This window comes from Stegostoma tigrinum, chromosome 17, assembly GCF_030684315.1.
Source record: "Stegostoma tigrinum isolate sSteTig4 chromosome 17, sSteTig4.hap1, whole genome shotgun sequence".
In the NCBI taxonomy this organism is placed as follows: domain Eukaryota; kingdom Metazoa; phylum Chordata; class Chondrichthyes; order Orectolobiformes; family Stegostomatidae; genus Stegostoma; species Stegostoma tigrinum.
Window position 1 is genome coordinate 50,623,590 of NC_081370.1, and position 22,566 is coordinate 50,646,155.

Below are 22,566 nucleotides of genomic sequence, written 5' to 3' on the forward strand. Positions count from 1 at the left end.
TGGCCTTACACCATAAGACATAGGAGTGGAAGTATCGTATCCAGGAGGAGTTAAAACATCACGTGAAATTATCAAATTTCTTTTGCTTTCATCTGTGCTTTGTCTGAAGGCAGGTCCTTGGCTTACTGCCAGCCTATGCTTCATCCTGAGGTCTTTTTTCTTCTTGGCAAACTTTTCTGTAATGGTTCCTATTGCTTTTCACTGTCAGGAACAGGGTAGGGAGGTAGGTCCCAAGACTCTTGACTGGAAACCAAGTTTGAATTTGTCCACAAAATGTGAGGCTGGATGAACACAGCAGGCCCAGCAGCATCTCAGAGCACAAAAGCTGACGTTTTGGGAAGGGTCTCGGCCCGAAACATCAGCTTTTGTGCTCCTGAGATGCTGCTGGGCCTGCTGTGTTCATCCAGCCTCACATTTTGTCTTGGATTCTCCAGCATCTGCAGTTCCCATTATCATTGAATTTGTCCAGTTCACATTAATCTGAACCATGTGCCTACCCAACTGAGCCAAGTGCTTCAGAAATCCAAGTACACCAGAACTGTAGAATCTCCTTTATCCTATTAATTTCTTAAAAACCGAATAAATTAATCAAATATGATTTCCCTTTAACAAGGCAATGTTGTCTTTGATTTAGAAATTCATAACACAGTGCAGGTTTATGCCAACAGTGTGGGTTCAGTTCCCACACTAAGCTTATCATAAAGGATTATCCTGCTTAACCTTTCACCTCGCCTTTCCCCAAATCATCACCAGTCAGCTGTCTGTAATGCGAGCACAGCCCCATGTTCTGAAGCAGTGGTGACTTTACTATCTTTGGATTCTAGCATTTTTTTCTAACATGAGATGCAAGCTAACCGGCCTACATTTTCTTGCTTTGTCTCCCATTGCAATGCATCTTCTGTAAGGGCAGAGTTGAAAGTTTAATATCTCATGTCTGTCACTCCCTCTTTAACATTTTTTTCCCCCAAGGCTACTTCAGTTACTTATCCTCGTAATCATCTTAATTTTTATGACCGCAGTATAGGTTTTATGTCTTCAGACAGAATGTGAAATTTGCATTTTATGATCACTCCTTTGTTCTAAAAGATTACTTGCAGTGAAGTAATCAATTAATCCTGTTTCATCACAAACTTCCAGGTCTCAAATAGCATGCTGTCTAATTGGTTCCAGAACTTATTTGCTCTTTTAAAAGAAAATTCTTGCATAGTCTCTGTCAGAGGTTGTCTGGAGGATAAGTTCACAATGTGATTTATCCAATTCAGATCAAGATTGAAATGGTGCATGAGTTTTATAATGTTTTTCTTCCAAACCCCATTTTATGGAGGGAATTGTTGTAAAGATGAGAATTTTTAAAATTGAGGCATGACTAGACTGAACCACAGTAGGTCAGCAAGAGTGAATATGCATGAATTGAACTTAAGTGTTTTAGGTATAGGCTGCGGAGCTTTGGATAGGTGTAGAATGAACAGCAGATCATGGTTACCTTTGGGCATGTGACATGAATCAGTTTTAGCAGCAGCTTAGCTGACCTGAGGCAGTGTTTGAACTGGGTGAGGTTATACAGGTGAAAGTCCTGGTTCCTGGCAGGAATGTCATTGGAAGTGTCATGTGGTTGAACACTTGATTTGAAGTTGTGGTCAGTCTAATTCTGCTTCAAACAGTTGCTGGGGATGGAGTTTATGAATAGGAATGGAAAACAATAGATTGTTATCCTCCATTTTCAATACTTTTGAATGAAGTCCTTACCCAGTATTGGATGGTAAACAGTCATTAATCAGACTGGGAGGAATTCTGAGGGAGTGGTTGGATAAGTGATCAGCGTATCCTTGGCTTCCATTTGGTAGTTAACCTGTTTTTGAATAACATCATTAAAATATACCAATAGAACAAATAGGAGTAGAAGTTGGCCCATTGGGCCTGCTGAACCATTCTGAGATTTTGGGGGGGCCTCTCCCCGTTTGTTTATAACTGCATTTCCAAAATCCCAAATGCCTAGAGTTTGGCCCTTCATTCACTGACTCTGTTGCAGCTACTGAGCTCCTGGTCCTGCTCCCATGACTCTTTCCACAAAATATTTGAGACAACACGTCTCTTCTTTCTCTTTCTTCCCTCCACCACCTTTCACGACACTCCTGTTAGCAGTTATTAATGTTTCTTGCTCGTCCAGGTACTTTCCACTTTTCCCTTTCAAAACCACTTTAAAACCTCTCAAAAAATACCCTGGATGTCCTCTACCCCATCTCTAATTTCCCTTTCAAGTCCTTGAACAGCACTTGCTGATCAAATCCAAACTTGTCTTTCCAGTACCTCCCTTGTTTGAACGCCATCAATCGAGTTTCCATTGTACCAAAGTAACCAATTTTTATCGAAGTCACATGCTTCACTATTTTACTACAAAAGAGTAAACAATCCCATCTCAATTTTATATCCTGTCAACCTGAGACAGCCTTTAACGCCCTTGGCCATGAAGTCCTCTTCCACCACTTTGCGACTATTACTCATCTCTTTGGTACAGAACTTGTTTGTAGTCATAGCCAGCACACTACCTGTAATGGGCTCTCTTCTTGCTTCTATATTATTACATTGTCCTCCAAGAGCCCTTTTGCATATTTCTGATATTGGATGTGATCTTCAGCGATATTTACAATGGCACCTATTTTTGCAAGTGTGCTGATTAATCACAGCTCTACCCCACCATGCCCTTTGTAACCGTTACCCCTCAACACCACCACTTCCTTTTTGCTTGTCTTTTAGAAAGTGAAAGAACTGCAGGTAGAATCATCAAGTGTACATCATGGAAACAGACCCTTTGGTCCAACCTGTCCACGCTGACCAGATATCCTAAATAAATCTAGTCCTGTTTGCCAGCATTTGGGCCATGTCCATCTAAATCTTTGCTTTTCATGTGCCCATCCAGAAACCTTTTAAATGTTGAAATTGTACCAGCCTCTACCACTTCCTCTGGCAGCTCATTCCATACATGCACCACCCTCCTGAGTAAGTTGCTTCTTCCACCTCCTCTACTCTCTGTCTTCTGTGAGCCAGTTCTGTATCCAAATAGTTAGTTCTCTCTGTATTTCATGTGATCTAACCTTGCTAACCCAGTATACCTCGTGGATCCTTGTCAAATGCCTTCTTGAAGTCTGTATAGATCGTGTCCACCGCTCTGTCCTTGTCAATCCTCTTCATTACTACTTCAAAAAACTCAATCAAGTTAGAGACATGATTTCTTGTGCATAAAGTCATGTTGATTTACCCTAACCCATCTTGCCTTTCCAAATACATGTAAATCCTGTCCCTGAGGATTCCCTCCAACTTGCCCAGCACATATGTTAGGCTCACTGGTTAATAATTCCCTGGCGTTTCCTTACCACCTTTGTTATAAATGAGAAACAGATTGCCGGAAAAGCTCATTTTTGTTTGGCAGCATTTGTGGGGAAGAAATCAGACCTAATGTTTCAGGTCGAGTGACACTTCCTCAAGTCATTTGGAGGAATTATCACTTGACCCAAAATATTAACTGATTTCTCTCTACATGTGCTGCCAGCCCAGGCCGAGGTTTTCCAGCAATTTCTCTTTTCGTTTGCCTTTTAATATTGACAAAAAGACACTTTTTGGCTCAAGTTTGACCAAAATGAATTCCTTGTCATAGGAAGTTAGGGAGGGATGATAATTGCTGTCTAGCCAGTGATGCCTTCATCCTGTGAATAAATAAAGAAAACAAGTCACTGCCATAAGCTTTAGTTCCTGAGCCACTGACTCCCTTGCATCTCTGACAATGAGCAATGTGTTACGTTTCACCATGAATTGTGTTTCAGACATGCATCCATGCTATTACCAAGTCTTCCTATTTCTTCCTCCATAACATTTTATCTAAAACCACCACTGTCTCAGCTCATCTTCTGAAACACCGATCTCAGGACTTGACTATTCTCACAATGGCCACCCTTGTGCATTTTGTTTCCCTTTTACTTGTGAGCGTACAAAGCCCTGCTCCCTCTAACCTCACATGGACCAAGACCTCATAGAATTATACAGCATGGAAACAGACTCTTCAGTCCAACTCCTCCGTGCTAACAAGGCATCCCAATTTGGCCTAGTCTCATTTGTCAGCATTTGGCCCAAATTGCTGTAAACCCGTCTTATTCGTATATGCATCCAGATGCCTTTTAAATACTGTGACTACAAACCTTCACCACTTCCTCTGGCAGCTCATTCCATACACTTGATCCTGCAAAAAACAAGGATTTGGGACCGAAATGTCAGCCTTCCTGCTCCTTGGCCTGCTGCGTTCATCCAGCTCTACTCCTTGTTATCTAAGTTACCCATCAGGTCCCTTTTTTAAATCACCCCCTCTCACTGTAAACTTGTGCCCTCTCCTAGTTTTGGACTTGCCCTAGGAAGAAGACCTTGGCTCATGCCCCTCATGGTTTTATAAACCCCTGTAAGGTCACCCCTCAGCTTCTGACACTCTAGGGGGAGCCCAGTGTATCCCTGCCACCCAAACCTTCCTGTCCCATTCACATGTTACCCTGTGTTCACTGTTCTATATTGCATAATCAAAAGCAAATACCTCAACTTTTACATTTTCACTCTTGTTCTCTCATCTTTTTCAGACCCTGACTCTATTCACATGCTGCCTTATTATGGTGGCTTGTATTGTCTCTGATTCTGACATTTTGAGCAGCTCTGGTTTTAATTACTGTATGATTTGTTTTCCATGGTTTTAACACTTTTAGTCCTAAACTTTGGAATTTCCTCCCAAAACGTCTCTTTCCCAACTTCTCTTACCTCCTTTTTAGGTTGAGGCTTAGGTTTTGCCATGTGTACTCCAGTATTGGGGCACAGGAGTACAGTGAAAAGTGTGCTGTGTTGCTAGATATAAGAACTTAGTTGCAGAAGTAGGAAAATAGAGATAAATTAAGAAGTTTGATCCATCTCTCACCCCATTTCTAATCAATGCCTTTATATCTCTTTCTTTTATTCGTTTGTTCGTGGGATGTTGGTTGTCTCTGGTTTGTTGCCCATGCCTGTTTGCTCAAATGATAATTAAGTTTCAACCACGTTGTTGTAATCCTGGAGTGGCATGCAAGCCAGACTAGTTCGGGATGGCAGATTTCCCTTCCCTCAAGGATGTTCGTGAATCGGCTGGATTTTCCTGACAGACAATGGTTTTGTGGCTGTCATTAAATTCTTAATTCCTTATGTGGCTGTTTCGAATTTTGTTCAACAATGTTCCCGTGAAGTGCTTTGGACTGTTTAAAACTTATATTAAAGTTGCTCATTTTATGAGCAGGCACTTGTACGTTTCGATAGCTGAAAACTTTCATAGGACAAAATTCTGCTGAAGTGTTTTGTTTTCTTTTAATCGATACAGGGTTTTATATATAGACTGGCATAAAAATTTCTAAACTGCAGCGGAGGCATGCTAAGGTATTCCAGTCCAGCTCGCAGCCCCATCTGACAGGTCTGCAGTGGAAGCTATTTTTAGGCACATGAATGCCGTTTTTAACTCATAAAATATACATCCGCATCTAGCTGGCAAACCATCAATTTCTATAAATGTGACGGGGGCAAGATTTTTCTTTGTCTCTCTCCATTTCTTTATGGAAGTGGAACGTTTTGACATGCCACTGGTGAAACGAAAACCTTGATTTGCAGATCCTCACTGCGTCCCTTCACGCTCCTCTGCGCAACGGCTTACGCACCGTTTATTGTCGTCTGTCACGGATGGCTTGTACCTTTTGCGTCTGCTATTCACACGTGAGGGGAAAAGGGAGGGCATGGAGCAGTGAAAAATGGCTTGATTTTTCTCTTCGTGTTCTTTTCCTTCACTTTTCCTCTGGGAGGAGGATGCAGCAGGGCTTGTACTACTAGTCAGACCGTCCTTCCTTCTTTACATTTTGGAAACCTGATTTTTCTTGTTAGGAAATCGTACCTGTAGCTGGCGTATCGAAGTGGTTTTGTGACTTTTTTCAAACAAAATTAAAGATGCGGCAACACATGCCGGGCTGCGTTAGCGTGCGCGCCAGAGACTTGAGCAGTTTCTAAATCCAGCATTGAGAGAGGGCTTGTTTTGCTTGGTTTGATGGAATCAATCGGGATGTTCTATTTTTAGAAGCAGAGAGATTGAAATAGCAACTTGGTTTTTCATGAAACAGTTCGCCCCCTCCTCCCCTGCGGCAGACGTGCTGCTGAAGCCCTTGTCAGTCAGACCTTTGCTCTTGGATGGGTTGCATCTGTCACGATTGCAGTGGTATTAGCCGTTAATCAATGGCGTGTTACTGCACAGATAAAGGTCACCAGGACCTGCCCAGAATAACTAAACTCTCAGGCGTGGGCATTGCAGTCACAATTCAGGCGGGCGATGTCAGAAATAAAAACACAGGAGCTAAAAATATCCCAAAAACACACCGAGCTGTTAAAATATATATTTTCTTTCCATTTATAGTTTGAACAGATAAGATTAGCGCTGAAAATAGGACTGCTGCTAGCAGGTTGCAGAAACATTTTCTTTCTTCATTCATTCAAGTAGGAATATCTCCTGGTAGCAAATGTTAACAATTTGTCACTAACCTCTCAGTTAGTTAAAATAACTTGGTTTAAGTTTGTAGTTTGGCAGATTTTTTGAGAATCTCAGATTACAGGTTTACTTTTCAAAATGAAAACATTTTCATTTTTCTAGCTGGGTTCTTGGAAGTGCAAGATGCTGAATTTTCATTTTTAGAAGAAAATTACTCGCAGGGCTACAGGGGATTGGCAGGAGGTAAATGGCTCATGCGGAGACTGGGCACAGACATGGCCTGAATGGCCTCCTTTGTTGTAACAATTCTATTTGTAATGACGCTTGCCTGTTACAATCTATCATGTACATTAAGGAATGTTCTTTTACTTGGTGTTCTGCATGTGGATGGTACAAATATGACTGTGCTTGATAACAATTCTACATTGCCCTGCAAAACTGATAATGGATCATCCTTGCAATTTTGTTAACGGTTGAGGAAGTCATTTGACAATCAGACAGCATTAGGAGTTGAATACGGGATTTGCATGGAGTCACATGGACAAACCTGAATTGAGATGACGGGTTCCTTTTCACTATCGACGTGGAGCAAATAAATTGGGTGTTTCCGGCAAAGAGGCAGTTTGACGTTGGTGTCAATCCAGAAAATCAAATCTCTGAATAACAAAATCAATTCGATTTTTCACAAATTGGCGTGAGTTTTGAGTTTGCAAGGTTCTGGTTCATCCGATGCCAGAATCAAAGCCCTGCGAGTACTTAAGATGTCTGTCAATGATTTGTAGTGATTATAATGGATGTTATAAGGCATCTCTAGAGTACACAGGACTCAAACTTCGGCCTCCTGGTTCAGAGGTAGGGACGCTGCCACTGCATTAGATGTGTCCTCCCTTTTTCATCTTGTCCCATTCATTAAGTTAAACTTGGTGCTAGTTAACAGAACGTTTATCCAAGCAATTATTGTCTAAAGGCGCAATAGGAAGTGACATTTTAATTGTAACACCATTTATTGTCTCTCAATGTTCATGTTCCAACCAAGTTGTTGTTACAGTTTTGAGGAAGGGTCACCGGACCCACAATGTTAACTCTGATCTTTTCTTCACTGCTGCCAGACCTGCTGAGCCTTTCCAGCAACTTCTATTTTTGTTGTTATTCCAAGTTCAGATTCTTTTAAGAGATGGACCTTCTGTAATTTTCATTTCAGCAACTATGCAGCAGATGTCTCCTGCCTAGTTTGATGACCTAGATTCTACACAAATCCGTCCCAGTGCTTCCAGGCATGATCTGAGCACAACAGGCTCCCTACCAGCCACAGGTCCTATTGAAATAATGCTTTTATGTGATAAATCGAATATTTTAGTTCTCCTTACGCTCTATAAGCAAAGCCGGACTTAACAATGTTCCATCTTTTTGGTAGTTTCCAAATTCTGGAAGAGTCAAACCTCAATCATAGATTAGTAGAGCACAGGAGGAGCTGATTTTTGAATGTGTTCCTGCTCTTTGGTGCATTGTTTCAGTAAATCCCGCTTTCCCACTATTTTTACCCCATTGCCATACCAATTATTTTCCTTTGTGTTTATCAAATTCTCTTGAAAGTTGTTATTGACACTGTTTGTTTGCATGACCCTTTCAGCTAATGTATTCCAGATCACAACATGCTATTTGTATTTGAAGCATTCTTGAAAAAAAATTTATTTTTGGAATAATTGTGGAGGGAGCTAAATTGGCCATTTTACGTAAACTGTGGAGGAAAAGAACAAAAGTATTGTTATAAAATATTTCTTGGTATATTGTATTTTGATTTATCAATACTTATCTTATATTGATAGTGCATAGCAGATTCTTTAAGTTGTTAAATATGAACTCTTTTTGTTGCAGTTGTTACAGGAGCGACTGATGGAATTGGGAAGGCTTATGCGAAGGAGGTATGTCAGAAAATTAGTCACATTTTTAATTGATTTCTTTTCTGCACACTTTTAAGAAAATCAAAATCTTCACTTTGATCAGGATAAAATTTTGCAATTTTTTGCTAATTGACAGTCTTGGAACAAATGTGTCTATGTAAATATATATAATTTCTGTTGTATTTCTGCTCAGCCAGAAAGCATTTTAAGTAGGGTTCCTGAAAAGACTGAAGCAAGATTATATAGTTTGATTTCTTAAAATATTGTTTACCTGTAACCTTTTGACTTTGCTTGATTTTTGACATCTTCTCTCCACATGCTAGCTCGCCAAACATGGTATGAGTATTGTCCTTATCAGCAGATCCCAAGAAAAATTGGATCAAGTTGCTAATGAAATAAGTAAGTCCATATCTTATCTTCTGTCTTTTTTTCCTCCTTTTTCTGACCACTTCCTCCTGGATTACCAAATATTATCCATGAGCATACGCTTTCTGCAGTCATATTGGAATAAGTTCTGACCCCTATTTCAGAAAAATATAAATTAAGTTATATTTCTGCCAAGCAAAAACAAAACATTGATGTTAATGTATCAGAGATAATGGATTCTCCAGCATCTGCAGTTCCCAAGATAATAAAATGTGAGGCTGGATGAACACAGCAGGCCAAGCAGCATCTCAGGAGCACAAAAGCTGACGTTTCAGGCCTAGACCCTTCGTCAGATGAAGGGTCTGGGCCCGGAACGTCAGCTTTTGTGCTCCTGAAATGCTGCTTGGCCTGCTGTGTTCATCCAGCCTCACATTTTATTATCTTGATGTTAATGTAACTCTGTTTGGGGAAGGAATCTGAGGTGGAAACAAAAGGAGAATCTGGCTGTTGACTGAATAGCATTGACACATTCATTATAAATGAAGGATGAATTGTTTGAGAGCAGGTTATTAGGGTTGGTCAAAAGTACTCCAGCCTTAAGCTAATTACATTGGCTGAAATCAGCATTGAAAAGGTACTAACCTGGTGACGCACAACTAACAGTCTGTGAGGTAAAGATTTATGTAAATGTTAGTGGTGAAATTTTCTTACAGTAATGCATCAGAAATCAACTTTTTGCATTCAGCAGGTATGTTGGCTGTGGACTATTTTTACCTCCATTTTGTAAAAAAAGAGTTGAACCTAATTCACTTCCAAGACAGTACTCAAGGCAGAACGTTAGCTACATTTTCCTTCAACTGAGTTGATAACTAGAAATCTAAAGATACTTGCAGCTAATTTAGGGTCAAATTTGTGTTGTGCAGATTATAGGCATTTCCTCATCCAAACACACTGTTAAAGCCAGCAGTTGTTACTCACTCCTAATTGCTTTTGAACAGGTTGCTCGCTTCAGAGAACAGTTAAGAATCAGAAAAGTTGCTGTGGGTCTGGAGAAATATTTAGGGCAGACTAAATAGGGACAGGAGAATCCCAGAGATAGTAGGTACTGCCGATGCTGGAGTCTGAGATGAAAAGGTGTACAGCTGAATGAGCACAGCTGGTCAGGCAGCATCAGAGGAGCAGGAAATTTCTGAGGAAGCGTCCAGAACCAAAATGTCAGTTTTCCTGCTCCTCTGCCTGGCCTGCTGTACTCATCCAGCTCTACACCTTGTCATCTCAGGAGAATCCCAGGTAGTGTTTTGTTTTATTGCACCCTCAGTTTCATGGGGACATTACTCGTCAAGGTTTCAATTCCAGATTTGTTTTTCATTGGATTTGAATTCTACCAATTGCTTGATGTTGGCAACGGCATTCCAGAGTTCTGAACCAGTGGATTGATTGACTGAGAAATACATTGCCATTCTATGTGGTGAGTCGCTTGGAAGGGGATTGCAAGTGGTGGGTGTACCTATGTGTCTGCTGTTCTTGTCCTTTTTTTAGATGGTAGCGGTCATATGTTTGGGAAGCGCTCTCTAAGAATCAACGGTCATAGAATCCCTACAGTGTGGCAACAGGCCTTTGGCCCAACAAGTCCACACCGACCCTTGGAGCGTCCCGACCAGATCCATCCCCCATACCTCGCCTAAGCTATGCATCCCAGAACATTACAGACAATTTAGCATGGCCAATCAACTTAGCCTGCACGTCTTTGGATTGGGAGAGGAAACTGGAGCATTCAGAGGAAACCATGCAGACACTGGGAGAATGTACAAAAACCACAGTTTCCTGAGGGTGGAGTTGAACCCGGGCCCCTGGCGCTGTGGCAGTTATGCTAACTACTGTGCCACCCTGCATGAAATGGCATGATTTGAATCCATGACCTGACAGCAGTAGCTGGAGTCTCTGGATTACAAATTTAGTGTCATTACCACTGTGTCACCCTCTCTAAACCTTGTTGAATTTCTCCAATGCAACTTGGTACTGAGTTGGTACTGAGCATTGTTGCTGGTGGGATTAGATGTTGTGGTTCAGGTACCAGTCGAGTGAGATGCTTTGTCTTGGATGGTGTCAGAAACCTTCAAATGTTGTCGCGGCTACTCTCAGGCAAATGGTGTTTATTCCATTACACTGCTGACTTGCCTTTATAGATGATAGACAGCCTTTGGGGAGTCAGGACATCAGTTACTCAAGTCCTAACCTTTGACCTGATCTTGTATCCACAATATTTGTATGGCTAGTCCAGTTCAGGTTCTGGTCAATTGTAACTCCCACGATGTTAATAGTGGGGGTTTCAAAGCTGGTAATGCCATCAAATATTGAGGGGTGATAGTTGGATACCCTTTTGAAGATGGTCATTGCCTGGCAGTTGTGGTCCATGCCTGGATATTGTCCAGGTCTTAGTTGCGTTTGGACGTGGATTGTGTCAGTATCTGAGGAATTGCGAATGTTGCTGAATTTTGTGCAATCAGTAAATATCCCCACATGATGAGAATCAAATTGATTGACCCTAGGACACTACCCTGAGGGACCCCTGCAGAGATGACTTGGAGATGATTTGAGCTCCAACAACCACAACTGTCTTTTTGTGCTCAATAAGTCTCCAAGCATACTGGATTAGAAGGCATTGCCACCACCTTGAGGGCAATTAGGGATGGGCTGTAAATGCCTGTTGCTGTTAATGTTCACAATCCCCAATAAAAGGTTTAAAAAAAAACTGCCAGGCCTTGTGGTTACCATTGATCAGAAACTGAAATAGAACAACCAATTAATTGCTGTGACTACTGAGTTTTAAGTGGCCCCGTTGCTCACTCCCTAAATCTTTTCTGCTGCCTACAAAGCATAAAGTTGTCTGGTTGTTGGAATTGCACCTATCCAGCAACTATGTTGAAAAATTGAGTCTGCGTCACAGTGGATTGCTTTTTTGCATCCCATCCACCGACAGAACAGCCATTCGTTTCAGTAACCAACGTCACTGGTAATGGGTGCACTTTACAGGATTCACTGCAGCAATTCACTTTTTAAAAAAAATTTTTTGGCAATAATTCCCAAACCAAACGCTGGCATCACTGAATAACAAGTCTAGTGGAATAACATCGGTCTCTAAGTATTGCTGCTTCTAAACTGGTCGTGTCATTGCTTTTGGTTATTGAGGGGTTATTTATAATCTTGGAGATCCCTACCTAATGGGACAGTTGATATCACTTTGCTACATGGCCAATGCAAAAACAGACTCCACTCCCTTCTCAAGGCAGTCAGGGACGGGCAATATTTGTCAATGTTTACATCCAGAGAAGGATTAAATGGAAAAGGAAAGTTCTGTGCAGTTTGACTTTTGAATCCAAGTCTTTTCTATGCAAGGCCAGCTTCAGTCTGCATCCTGACAGACTTGCATAATTGTATCAGAGATAATGGGAACTGCAGATGCTGGAGAATCCAAGATAACAAAGTGTGGAGCTGGATGAACACAGCAGGCCAAGCAGCATCTCAGGAGCACAAAAGCTGACGTTTCGGGCCTAGACCCTTCATTGGAGCTGGATGAACACAGCTCTGCACTTTGTTATCTTAGACTTGCATAATTTACCACATTATAGGTAGCAGCATAGTTGTAATGATTGATTTTGGAAATGTTTACATTGGTTCAGAGCACTGTTGTAGCATATAGTTGGAGCAGAAAAGGAGTTTTATTTAAAGATAACTGTCTTATGCTGAATAAATATTAATGGGAAAGAAAGATTCATTGCCTGTATCTCAATTTTGGTGTGGAAAAATAGAGGGAAGGAAGGAATGTTTACACTCTGAATTGTAATATGTATGCAAGACTGAGAAAAAGTTACATGATTTGTGTGTGTGTGTGTGTATGTATATATAAATAAATAATCCTTTTGGCCTGGATTGAAGTAATATCCTTGTGAATGGTATTTAAACATTGTCATGATCTTACTTGCTCTAGCTTTAAATCTGCTCCAGCATTTGAAGTATGAGTTTCTATGCCTTTGTTATTGAGTTGATTTCAAACTGCTGGAAAGATAAGTCATTTTAACTGTTCCCTGTACTGTGCACATTGCTGCTATTCAGGCCCTGCAGTCAGGATGTGAATACAGTTTAACAAAACGTGTTCAAGCTATTAACTTTAATTGTTTAAACAGTTTGTGAGCAGGTACACTTATTACTAAAACACCAATGTATTTTTATCAGCTCTGCAGTGTAAATTATCTACCCCAAATATGAAAAAGAGCAATAGGTAAATCTACAGAACAGCTGTAGGAACATATTGCATAATATCCACAAACACGCAATGCTTTTCTAAAATGGTAACTTCCCTGTGCTCTTTCAGTCTTGTATGCAATGATCAGTGTTGGAAAACTTGCAGAAACTCAGCAGCAACAAGTAGAACTACAAACAGAATTATAAACAAAAAAGGTGGTATTCATGCTGATGGAGCTTTGGAAGGGGGTATAGCTGACCAGAGTTGCTGACAGAGCCTGTGGTGGGAAAGGGGGAAGACAGGAAAGAAAAAAAACCAGGGTAGGCAGACAAATGGATTGTTGTTGTTAAGCTCTGTCACATCACCAACTGACCATAGTTTAGGACCTAAGGGCATAGTCTGAGAATAAATGCATACCATTTTAAGACTGAGATGAGGAATTTCTTCTCCCAGGATTGACAGTCTTTGGAACTTCTTACCACAAAGAGCAGTGGGCACAGATTCCTTGCACAGGTTGAAGGCTGAGATAGATTCTCGATCAGCATGGACATTGAATGTGAGCATTGTTGGATTAGCCATGATCCTGTCGAATGGCAGTGAGAACTTAAGGGGTTGAATGGCCTACTCTTGTGGCCTAATTTCAGGTGGCTAAGATATGTTGCTTGATTTAAGACCCAAATGATGGAAAAAGATTTGGGTGAAGCTAAGTCCCAATTTTTATGCAGACAGTAAAATCAATAAAACTAATTTTTATTGATCTGAAAAGAAACTAGGTTACTTTTGTTAACAACCAACCATGACTGTGTGTGAATCCTGAGAAAGGAACAGTAGAGTAGGAACAGGCCCTTCAGCTCATAGGGTAGTAGTAGAGGGATTGTTTTTTGGGCTGGAGGCCTGTGACCAGTGGTGTGCTGCAAGGGTCAATGCGATTCTACTGTTGTCATTTATAAATGATTTGGATGCGAATATAGGAGGCATGGTTAGTAAGTTTGCAGTTGACTCCAAAATAGATGGTGTGATGGACAGTGAAGACTCTCATCTCAGTACAAGGGATTTTGATTGAGTGGGCCAAGGAGTAGCAGATGGAGTTTAATTCAATTAAGTGCAAGGTGTTGCATTTTAGTAAGGCAAACCAAGGCACGACTTGTATGCTTTAATGATAAGGCCCAGAGGAGTGTTGCTGAGCAGAAAGAACTTGGTGTACGTGAGTAGTTCCTTGAAAGTGGGTTCGCAGTTAGACAGCGTGGTGCAGGTGGTGTTTGGTGTTTGCCTTCATTGTTAGTGCATAGAGTATAGGAGTTGGGAGGTCCTGTTGCGGCTGTGCAGGATGTTAGTGAGGCCACTTTTGGAATATTGCGTACATAAGGTTTTGGAGTAGATTGTGGAACAACAAACCAGCTCAGCGAGCCAACCAACCTCCATTACTGCATACAGTTTTGGTCTCCCTGCTATAGGAAGGATGTTCCGAAACTCAAGGGTTCAGAAAAGCTTTGCGGGCATGTTGTTTAGTCCGCAGAGGATTTGAGTTATCAGGAGAGGCTGAAAAGGCTGGGCTTTGTTCCCTGGAGTGTCAGAGGCTGAGGTGAATTTATAGAGGTTGATGAAGGCATGAGGAGCATGGACATGTTTAATACCAAGGTCTTTTTCCTAGGGTGGGAGAATCCAAACCGAAAGGGCATGGGTTTATGGGGAAAGATTTAAAAAGGACCTGAGGGGTAACTTTTTCTCAAGTGGTGTGTGTCTGGAATGAGCTGCCAGAGGAGGTGGTGGAGGGAATATAATTACAACGTTTTAAAATGCATCTGGATGGGTGTATGAATAGAAGGATAAGAGGGATATGGGCCAATTGCTGGCAAATGGGACTAGGTCAGATCAGGATGTTGGATTGAAGGGTCTGTTGCCATGCTCTGACTGTGCCAACCACGATGCCGTTCTAAACTAGTCCCATCTGCGTGCACAAGGTCTGTATCCCCCTGTTCCCTGCCTGTCATGTGTCTGTCTAAATGCCTCGTAAATGCTATCATATCTGCTTCTACCACCTCCCTGGCAATGTGTTCCGCGCACCTTCCCACCCCTCTGTTTGGAGGGGGGAGAAAAAAAGACTTGCTTCACACAACCTTATACTTGCCCCTCCCACCTTAAACCTGCGTCCCCTGGTATTTGACATTTCCATCCTGACAAGGTGCTGCCTCTCAACGTCTGTCATGAATTTTATAAGCTTCTATCAGGTCCCCCTCAGCCTCTGACACTCTAGCGAAAACAATCCAATCTCTCCTTTTTAGATATTGTACTTCCAAACCAGGCAACTTCCTGGTAAGCATTCTGATTGTCTGTCCAACTGCTCTTCTCGCTTTGGGCTCTAGCCCCACCTATTGCTTACTCCTTTTTGCCCCCCTCCCCCACTCTATCTTCTACATGTGAACTAACCTTTTCCTGGTTACCATCAGTTCTGAGGAAGGGTCACTGTTAACTCTGATTTCTCTCTGCAGATGCTGCCAGACCAGTGGTAAACCGCTTTTTTCTTTGTTTAAAGAACAAAGAACGACAGAGCGCAGGAACTGGCCCTTTAGCCCTCACCCTGTCATTACATTTTTCTCTTCCATACTAAAACAGTGTTCACTTTTGCACCCTCTGAAAATCCTCCACATCCTTCCTATAATGTAGCAACCAAAACTGCGCAAAATATTCCAAATCTGGCTGAACTAAAGGTTTATACAACTGACTACAAAGCAGGTTGAATCAATCTGCATTATTTTTGAAATTTTAAAAGCTATAACTATCATCTTAATGTTTTCTTTTTGCCTAGTGAGAACACAGCACACTTTCATGTAATCATTCATCAACACCCAAGCTTTATATCTTTCAACTTTCCGGTTACCCATTATCTGAGACATTTTTTGGCAATTCTGCAACATCATCATTTTACGTGACCAGAACTGTACATGGCATGATCACTTTTGAAACATTTTTAAAAGATAGACTCAATGTTGACTTTTTAATGCATTTCAACACCTGATTTGGCTTACATTTTGCCACTGATCAGTGTCGTGATTTTCCCCTATTAGCCAGGACCATAGATATTTTCTCCTCTTTTCATTAAACTACTAGTCACTTCAGTTTTTGAGAAATATGTTTGTGTTCCATTGAATTCTATTTGACATCTGGTTACTCAATTGAATTATCAAATCCTCTCATTGCTTATCCTGTTTAGTTTTGCAGTCTACCAGCTTCATGAGCTTTGTAACGTCTGTGCATTTAACTATTGGGTTTGGGAAACTTCACTTCAGATTAGTTTGGAAGTGATGCTGAACAAAGATGGTCAACAAATGACATCCTTGCATGAATCTATATTGCCTTTACTATGATAAAAATTTTCCACTGCACAGATTCTGAGGTTTATGTTGTATTGTATAATGAAGCATGAGTAATAACCAATTACAATGTTCTCTGCACCCCAGTTATTTACTTGGTATTGAAGACTTAAGAGTTGATTTGTCAGCTTCAATTTCTGTTTGGTAGAGATATTTATGTCACCACCAGTACATGTACGCACATTGAGAAATTATTTATGATGGTAAAGTCATAGCTTACATTTGAGTTCTACATTTATTAAGTAAGTAGCAGAAAATAATTCATTTTTAAAAACCTCTTAAACAAGTTCACAATTCTCTTTTCCCCCCCAAATAATTTTTAATAGTCAAAGGCTTTTGTTAAATGAAGAGAAGTTCCACGTTCTCAGTTGTTTCAAAGTGCTGCACAATCAATGACCCATTTGTCATGAAGTGTTCTCACAAGTACCTGGTCAGCTTAAAAGTCATAAGAGTAGTTGGTGTACTGAGATGGGTATTCACTCCTCTCTCTCCTGTTCCTGTGTTGCTGCAGCCAACAGACTGTTGACAGGGTTGAGGAAAAGTCTGAAATGGAAACTCCTGTGTCCATGTCAGACAAGAGCTCCCAAGGTGGGTCAGCTCACAGATTAATTTGAAAACTGTGATAAGCTGAGATTTAGGAATATATTTTAAATGTCATTTATTGCAAATTTGACTCTTTGTAATTAGTTTAGAGACATGAGTTTTTGTGTTTGAAATTTATAGTTAACTTCTGAGTGTTGCTTTTAAAATGGTTTTTGAGGCCTGACTTTAGAATGAAATAGGCTTTCTGTGCACTGCTAATATTCTAGTGTTAATTTTGGATTGTTCTGTAACCTAACCAGGTAAATAGCAGGGCCTAAAAGTTTGCTAGAAGGAAAACTGCTTTAGAGAAGAGAGCTTTTGACTTCATGTTGAGTTTTGAGAAGTCCTGTAAAGTGCTTGTAATAGGATAGCTTTAAAAAGCCAGTGCTTCTGAGAAAGGAAGGATATGTCATGGACTAGGTTGGCTTAGTGAGGAATTAGTACTCTAAGACTGTAAGTGTTGGGATAAAACCCTGAAGAGGTTATTGGAGTACATTTAGCATGTGTATAATAGATCCAGGAAGAAGCTATTTGTTAGTCTAAAAGTTGAAGTCGCAACAAGTATGATTCCAGCAGGTAACAGGAGGGCTAATGGAATATTGGCCCTCATTTCAAGATAGAGTATAATAACAGGGAACTCTTACAGCAGCCTTCAAGATGCTGCTGATGACACTACATCTGGAGAGCGAAATAGTGTTAGACCCCTTATTTAAGGAAAGATACCATTTCACTTGAAGACAGTGCCAAGAAATTTGACCAGGATGAGCCATAGTATACAAGGATTGTCTCCTGACCAAGAGCTAAGAAGGTGGGGAATGTACTTGCTGGAGTTCAGAAGAATGAGAAATTATTTCATTGCAACAAATAAGATGCTTAAAGGGTTTGACTGCATAAATGTTGAAACAAAGTTTTCCCCTCATGGGAGAGTTCAGGACCAGTGAGCAGAGTCTCGGAATGAAGCAGTGCCGGTTTAAGACTGAAGAGTTTCTTCAAGGTAAGAGCCTTTGGGACTCCTTGCCACAAACAGCAGTGGAGGCACAGTCCTTGTGTATATTTAAGGCTGCGATAGATCCTTGGTCAGTAAGCGAACAGAGGGTTAGGGGGAAAATGCAGGAAAGTGGATGTGGAATATTGGATCTGCCGTGAACCTGTTGAATGGTGGAGAAAGTTTGAGAAGCTGAACAGCTTACTCTTGTTCACAGAACAGAGTAATAAGGCCTTATTTCAGGTGGCAAAGTCGGCAGCCTTGTAAGCTTCTGTTCTACTGAGAGACCACTTCATTAAAACTGAAATCAAAATACAATCTCATGTGAAGTATATGTCTGGGATCTGTTTTGTCTGGTCATATCACCTGGGATCATAATATGGGTTAAGCTTTTAACCCACCTGCCCTTATTTATGTATAGTTGAATTAATTTCATTTAGCACAGTAGCCTTTGTGAAAGCATGAGAATTTTTAAACCAGGGACAGATGTGTGCCCTTTAAACTTCTATTTGAATTGAATTGAGATTGTAAAGATTGTGTGCATTCTTTCACCTCCTGTCTCTCTAATTGTATGAGGGCTCCATAAATACATAGATTTAATTGTTTAATCCACTCAAGAGTTGAGACACAGTCTTAAACTTACTTTGCTGGAAACAAACCCTTTTAAGCCAGGTGATTTAGATTTATTGGTTTTATCATTCTTGGATTTATGATTCCATTGGTTCTTCTGCAATTGAATTTTTTTAAGTGTAGCCAGTGCTAGAAGGCTCTGTGTACTGTTTGGTTTCACACTTGTAATGTAAAAGGGACTTAACAGAATGACCTTTATGGTCTTCCATTGCAGTGCTATGTTACAGATCAGAACAAACTCTCTTGCAAAATATATCAAGGAGATAGGCTCCAGCCTAACTGTTATTTTATTTATGGGCAAGTGTAAGGCGCTGTGTTGCAGATGTCATTGATTAGTCGTCTGCTAGATTTTAAGCAAAGCACACTTTGTATTTTAACTGTGTTGTAAGAATAAACAAAGAGCTGACACAGCTTTATTGAAATGCTTAAAATAATATTTAACTATTCATCATCAACTGTTCCAATATAGCAGCAAACCATAAACACACCCTTGGCAAAGGCAAATTTGGCAAAACAGATTCTTCTGTGCTATTGCTAGTCCAGGAGAAAGGAACACCAAGAGAAACAGCCTAGCAGCAGAGAGAACTCAAGGTTTTTGCTGTAGCAGAGAGAGACCTTTATCAATCAGCTTCAACTCCAAAAACCCAACTTCATCTGAAAGCAAAACTAAAACTCTGGGACTTCGAGCCTGACACCACCAACTCATGCTGCTTTTGTCTAATCTAAGCAAAATGTTCAAGGAGCTTAAAGCTGTTCAGCCACTATTTCTGAAGCAGCACTGGCAACACTTCTCACTGCAAGAGAAACAGTACAGGACAAACCTCTGTTAAAGGCATAATACAGTCACACCTTGAATGTACTGAGTATCTGCTATAGCTGAACCCAATTCCCAGTGGAATTTGTGACACTTTGATTTTTGTGACAGGTTTCTGAGGATTTTTTGCTTATTGCAGTGTGCAAAGTGATAGAATAATAGCATTTTATAATACAAATGGAAGCCATTTGCCCCATGTCTGTACCAGGTACTGAAAGAGCTACCCAGCCAGGCCCATTCTTTAGCCTTCTCTCTGTAGCCCTCAAATTCATTACATTCAAATATATATCCAGTTCTCTTTTGAAACCATCTATGGAACCACCTCCACCACTCTACCAGGAAGCACATTCCAAATCCTGACAACTGAGTACTGTTCCTTCTCTTCTAACTCTTGGCTCTCTCGCTGATAATCTTGAAATTGTGACCCCTAGTTACTGATGTACCAATTAGTGGAAACAGAATATCCCCTTACCACCTCGATTATTCATAATTTTGAACATCTTAAGGTCATCTCTTAATCTTCTCTGCTCCCAGAAAAATAAGCCCAATTTCTCATCTTTCCTTGTATCTAAAATCCCTCATACCTGATATCATTCTCATAAATTTTCTTTCAACTTTCTCGAGAGTTTTAACATCCTTCTTTAAATGAGGTGCCCAAAACTGAATACAAATCCAAATGTGCTTATAAAGTGTAACATCTCTTCCTCGCTTTCATACACGCTCCCTCTAGTTATAAACTCAAGGATCCTATAAGCCACTTTAACAACTCTTTTAGCTTGCTTAGCCTCCTTTGGACAATTATGCACATGAACTCTGAGGTCCCTCTCCTCTTCTCAAAGTTGAGGATGTGTTGTCTCTGTCTTTCTTCACAGAAAATGCATCTATTCATATTTCTCTGCATTAAAATTAAGCTTCCGGGTGTCTGCCCATTTCATCTACTTGTCAATATCCCTCTGAAGTTGCTCGGTGTCATCCTTACAATTCACTATTCTCAGTCACTTTGCATCCTCTGCAAATTTTGGATTTTGCCCTTGGCACCCAACTGATGCAATTGATGCTGAAAATATACCAGGTGTTAATTCAGTTATACATAGACAAAATATTAAATTTAAGATATATTTTAATTGATTTAAATAGACATTGCCAAAACATTTTCCTACATTCCATATATTGGACCATTGCATGTTGAAGCAGCCATTGGGTGTGAAATGTTAAATGTTTCTCTCTCCACAGATGCTGCCGGATTTGACTTTTCTCCAGCACTCTCTTTTTTAAATTTTAGGATGTCCCTTGTGTTAAAAAACTTTATCAAATTTGGACAAATTTTATTGTAATTATTAACTTCTGTTGTAATTCTTTGATTAGAAGACCTCAGTTTTAAAATATGTATCGTGACAAGTGATTTTTGTTTTGTGCGCTGGATGACCATTTTGAAGAGACTAGCAAGCAAACAACCTGGTACCATGTAGGTTATTTACTCTTTGTTAACAATAGAATTTGTAATTGGTTTCTTGTAATTTTGTAATTGTTTTGCATTTGGTTTATAGTCTACACTTTTACTTTTGTTGACCCTATTGTAAGAGGAATTAAAACTCTCTCAAAATGTCACGATGCTGTCTATTTCAAGTAAGTTGTAATTTAACAACTGAGTAGATGATTCACCAATAGTATTCAATGTGGAACACTAATGCGTATGGCAGTATTTTAAATATAGAAAATCTATTTATAAATTAGAAGTAATTAGATAACAAGCTTGGAAAACAAATTTTATCAGGAAGAGTTGATCAGTCATTTGATGCCTTTGTTAACAGGCAAAAAGACAAATAAAATGTTACAAAACAATGGTACATGCACAGAATGGAGCCAGAAAGTGCTTTTTGAACTCTTGGGTGCTTTTAATGTTCTGCATTTACTGCTATACATGAAAGGAAAACAATGGAAAACAAACAGGGAAGTGTAGCAAGTGGATTTTAGTTCATTCATGAATTGGAAGTTAAATGAGAGACATCAGGTGAAATAAAAACAAGGCTGCCCTGAAGAAGAATCATGTTGGGCTTTACATTAACTTTTATTTCTCTCTAGGTGCTGCCAGACCTACTGAGTTCTTCTAGCTATTTCAATTTTTATTTCAGAGTTCTAGCATCTTTAGTATTTTGCTTATGTTTGAGAAATGTGATGTTCATAAGGTGAAGGGACATGATTTGGATCAGTTAAATTTTTTCTGTGGTAAAACGTTTTACAGACATGCTGCTTGAATCCATGAAAAAATAAACTGCCATGAAAAAATAATTAAGCAATGCTTCAATGTTAAGTTCTCCTATTTGACTGCATACTCCTCTATTACTTGCCACATCTTATCATTTATAATCTCTTCCTATATCATTACTCTGTTTTCCTCTGATTTCAAACTGCTCCTCCATTGGTGGCCATCTTTAACTGCAAGATCCTTAGATTTGGAATCCCTTGCTAAATTTCCACTTTGAAATGTCTTGAAAAGAAATAGCGTCGAACCTGTCTTTGGTCGAGCTTTTGGTTTTCTGCTCTGATATCTCCTTAAGTGGTTCAGTGTTGTACTCTTTTTGATAATGCCCCTGTGGAAGTGTCTTAGAATATTCTATTCTTGTAAAGGCACTGGCACTTTTTAAATGTTAATAGGCTTAATGATAATGACAATGTCATTGGTTTGACATGGCACAATGATTCAAATTGCACCATTCCTTCAGTTACAGATTTACTTATGAAAGCCAATTAATTGAATCTCTCAGCACAGAAACATACCATTTTAAGTCTATTCTAGAGTTTTTGCTTGACTTGAGATACTTGGCACTTCATCTCAGCCTATCAACATATATCCATCTATCACTTGCTCAGTTGTATGCTTGTATAACTTCCCCTTAAATACGTTGAGGATTCCTTGACAGTTCTGGCCATTTGTTTCTTGCAAATTAGCAATTTAGTAAGAATTTTAATGATGTGTTACTATGTTATGTTTCATTTTCTCTTATGCTTTGAAACTAGTCCTCAAAAAAGCAGTCTGAAAGAGTTGTGTGTGCATACGGAGTGTGGAATGCAAAAATATTTTCTTTTGTTGATTTAGATTCTGATTATATATGGAGGGTAGCTTCAGTGAGCAAGTATTTCTCAGCTAAAA

General features: G+C 40.0%; 1 protein-coding gene across 4 annotated transcripts in view; it reads left to right on the plus strand.

The window, feature by feature from the left end:
- LOC125459355 (very-long-chain 3-oxoacyl-CoA reductase-A-like) overlaps positions 1-22,566 on the plus strand; it is a 165,631-nt gene that overhangs the window by 54,157 nt on the left and 88,908 nt on the right. For all 4 annotated transcript variants that reach the window (XM_048545730.1, XM_048545731.2, XM_048545728.1 and 1 more), the window contains 2 exons: positions 8,399-8,445; positions 8,748-8,823. In XM_048545730.1, coding sequence (XP_048401687.1) covers positions 8,399-8,445; positions 8,748-8,823 — 123 coding nt within the window. The remainder of the gene's footprint in view (positions 1-8,398; positions 8,446-8,747; positions 8,824-22,566) is intronic.